Raw genomic sequence first — 2,844 nt, 5'->3', positions numbered from 1 at the left:
TTTTAAGAATCCAACTGAAACAAGGATTCCTTTGGTAATTCAGATTGATGAACATTGCAGCGAGAATAATTGAAAACCGATGACAATTCATAAGGAATTTCGGGGTACTTCCTGAAGCAAATGTGTTCCTTTATGTCTTCCCAACAATATACCAAAAGGGCGCTTCAAATGGACAAACGAGCTAGGATATGTGGTCCCAACACCGAAGTAAGTGCAATCTGAAAACTCCTGAAATTTTTATACGAGATTTCTGAAATCAAAAGTATGCATGGATTTGATTGGCCAAACGAACTCGGAATCGAGTAATTTTTTTTGTGTTAGAAATTATATCTCATTTTCTTTCAAAGTTGGGTCTGGGGACTCAAATCGGAGACTATATAAATATTTTACATCCATTCTCCTTAAGTGTCTCAAATCTGAAGTTTTATAACGAACACCAAAACGAAGAGAATCCTTGACAAATATGACTACTTCTATTGATTCGATGGTCGAAGAAGTATGCATTAGAGATGAGTGAAGAAAGTTGATCAAGTTCTTATCCACTCATGTAAGACCCATACACACGGTTTTCCAACTAGAGTTCAAGTCAAGCAAAGAAAGGAGTTTCAGGAAAAGACAAAAGAGTTCGGCTCAAAAATGAAATCTCAGTACAAATAGGATTTGTCAAAGAAGAATGGACCGATCTCCATAACTAGTACCCCTCCTCCCCCCCCCCCACCCACCCACCCAAAAAAAAGAAAAAGTGAAAAATAGTTATCTTTACAATCCTATCTTAAAGGGGGATCTCTCAAGCAAAAGGAAAAGGAATTAGAGCAAAAAGGGGAAATTAATGAGCTACCTGTAAAAATATCAGTTTGAAATGACACTTGGATAAAGGATAAACCTTTGTGTGAATTATATCATGATAATGCATATCTTAATGAATTCCTTGACATGAAAGTTGAAAACCTAATAGTTGGTAATGAATGGGTTATGCCTTCTGAACTTCTTGATATGGTTTCAATCAATGAGCTACCTGTACTCAGTTTGGAGGAAGACAAAAGAATCTGGAGTAGCACAATTACTGGGGATTTCTCTGTTTCTTCTGCAGTTGAGTTATCAGAACAAAGTATTCAAAAGTGAGCTGGGTACATCAGGTATGGAATTACTCAATTCATCCAAATATTTCAAGCAATATCTGGAAACTTATTAGAAACATTTGCCCAACTTATGAAAAAATGAAAACTAGGAAATTTCAACTTGCTTCTAGATGTTGTTTTTGTAAGAAAGATGAGGAAACTCTAGAACACATTCTATGGAAATGCAACTATAGTGAGCTAATTTGGAAGTGGTTAGTAGGGATGTTTAATTTCAAGAACCCTAAGTCCTTTGATGAAGTCTTTAGTTCTGCAAAACATAAAAGTCCTGCAGTTGGTGAAATATGGAGATATGCTGCTTTCATTACTCTCAGGGAACTGTGGTTTCAAAGAAATAGAAGTGTTTATGAGGATGAAGTCTTCAATGAACAAAATATTAAATCAAGAATCTTGAAACTTACTGCTGAATGAGAAATTAGAATGAAACAACTCATGTGGAATACTGCATATGATCTGCAAATGCTAAAACAGTTTGGTATGAAATGCAGAAGGGTCAAGACTTGTGTTGTTAAAGAGATTTCCTTCAAATTCCTCAGAAGAATAACCTTCTCTTGTGTTGTGATGGGGCTTCAAGGGGGAACCCTGGGAATTCAGGTTATGGGATTATGGCCAGAAATGATAAAGGATAAGTGGCGGTAGCTATAGAAGGAGGTCTGGGGATTGCTACTAATTTCTTTGCAGAAATTATGGCAATTATTTGTGCAGGAGAATGGGCTATCCATAATGGTTTCAGAATCCTTCTTTTCAGTACAGACTCAAAAGCAGTAATTGCTGCTTTTGAAAATTTGAGAGTTCCTTGGTTTGCAATTGCTAGATGGAAGAAAATCTGCAACATTGCTACCAAATGTGAGTTTCTTCATAATTACAGAGAAGTGAACTTCTCTGCAAATTATCTAGCTAACAGAGGAGAAACTATGCAGGGAGGAGATCAACACATATACACAAGCAAACCTCCCTTCCTTGTAAATCTTGAAAATGAAAAGCAGAAGTACTTTAGGACAGTTTAATTTATAATCCTTTTTTTGTGTATTTTTGTTTTTTCCTGGTTGTAATTCTGCTCTCATTGTAACTTTGAGTTCTTTGGTTATTAATAAAATTATTACTTAGCAAAAAAAAAAAAAAGGAAATTAAGGCAATTTCGCTCAGATAAGGAAACCTAGGCTTTTCCTCCTTCAAAAAATTCTCCAAGCCGTGGAAAAGACCTTCCACACTCGTGTTAAAACATTTTCCAAGGCCAATGTGACGTCATCCATTCCCTCGGAATTTTTCAGTAGAGAAATTTGAAAAGAGAATTAGGGTTTTGACCAAAAATCCCTAATTCAAGAGTTCGACAAAGAAAGGGATTTATCCAAAAAGGAAAGAGCCAAGCCCCTCACACGATCAAGGATGCTTCTATAGAGTATTTGGACGTCGCATATTGAAAAAGCGGGGGTCTAACAACACCACCCAATATTTTGCTTAGCAATCTGTATGGACAAAATCTAATATACTTTTTATGAGAATCAACTAGACAGTTAGACTCAATCAATAAAAAGATATATCAAAGAGTTTATATCTCAATCTCTCGATTTGATATTTACTCTAGCAAATGGAAATCTGCGAGTCTTTATCAAAGAGAGATAACTTGGACGGTACCAAAGACCAATGTCCAAGGATCAATCAACAACCAAAGGTTGGATTTCCAATTGATGATCTTTAACGCACAACA

General features: G+C 35.9%; 1 protein-coding gene across 1 annotated transcript; it reads left to right on the top strand.

Annotated features, from left to right (window-relative positions):
• The first annotated feature begins 933 nt into the window (after positions 1-933).
• Positions 934-1,547, top strand: LOC113312780. The gene is made up of 2 exons (XM_026561515.1): positions 934-1,118; positions 1,229-1,547. The coding sequence occupies exons 1-2, from the start codon at positions 934-936 to the stop codon at positions 1,545-1,547; spliced, it is 504 nt and encodes a 167-aa protein (XP_026417300.1).
• Positions 1,548-2,844: the final 1,297 nt, after the last annotated feature.

This window comes from Papaver somniferum, chromosome 9 (genome assembly GCF_003573695.1).
Source record: "Papaver somniferum cultivar HN1 chromosome 9, ASM357369v1, whole genome shotgun sequence".
Lineage (NCBI taxonomy): Eukaryota > Viridiplantae > Streptophyta > Magnoliopsida > Ranunculales > Papaveraceae > Papaver > Papaver somniferum.
Note: the sequence above shows the minus strand (reverse complement) of the source record. Positions and strands in the feature narration are given on the sequence as shown.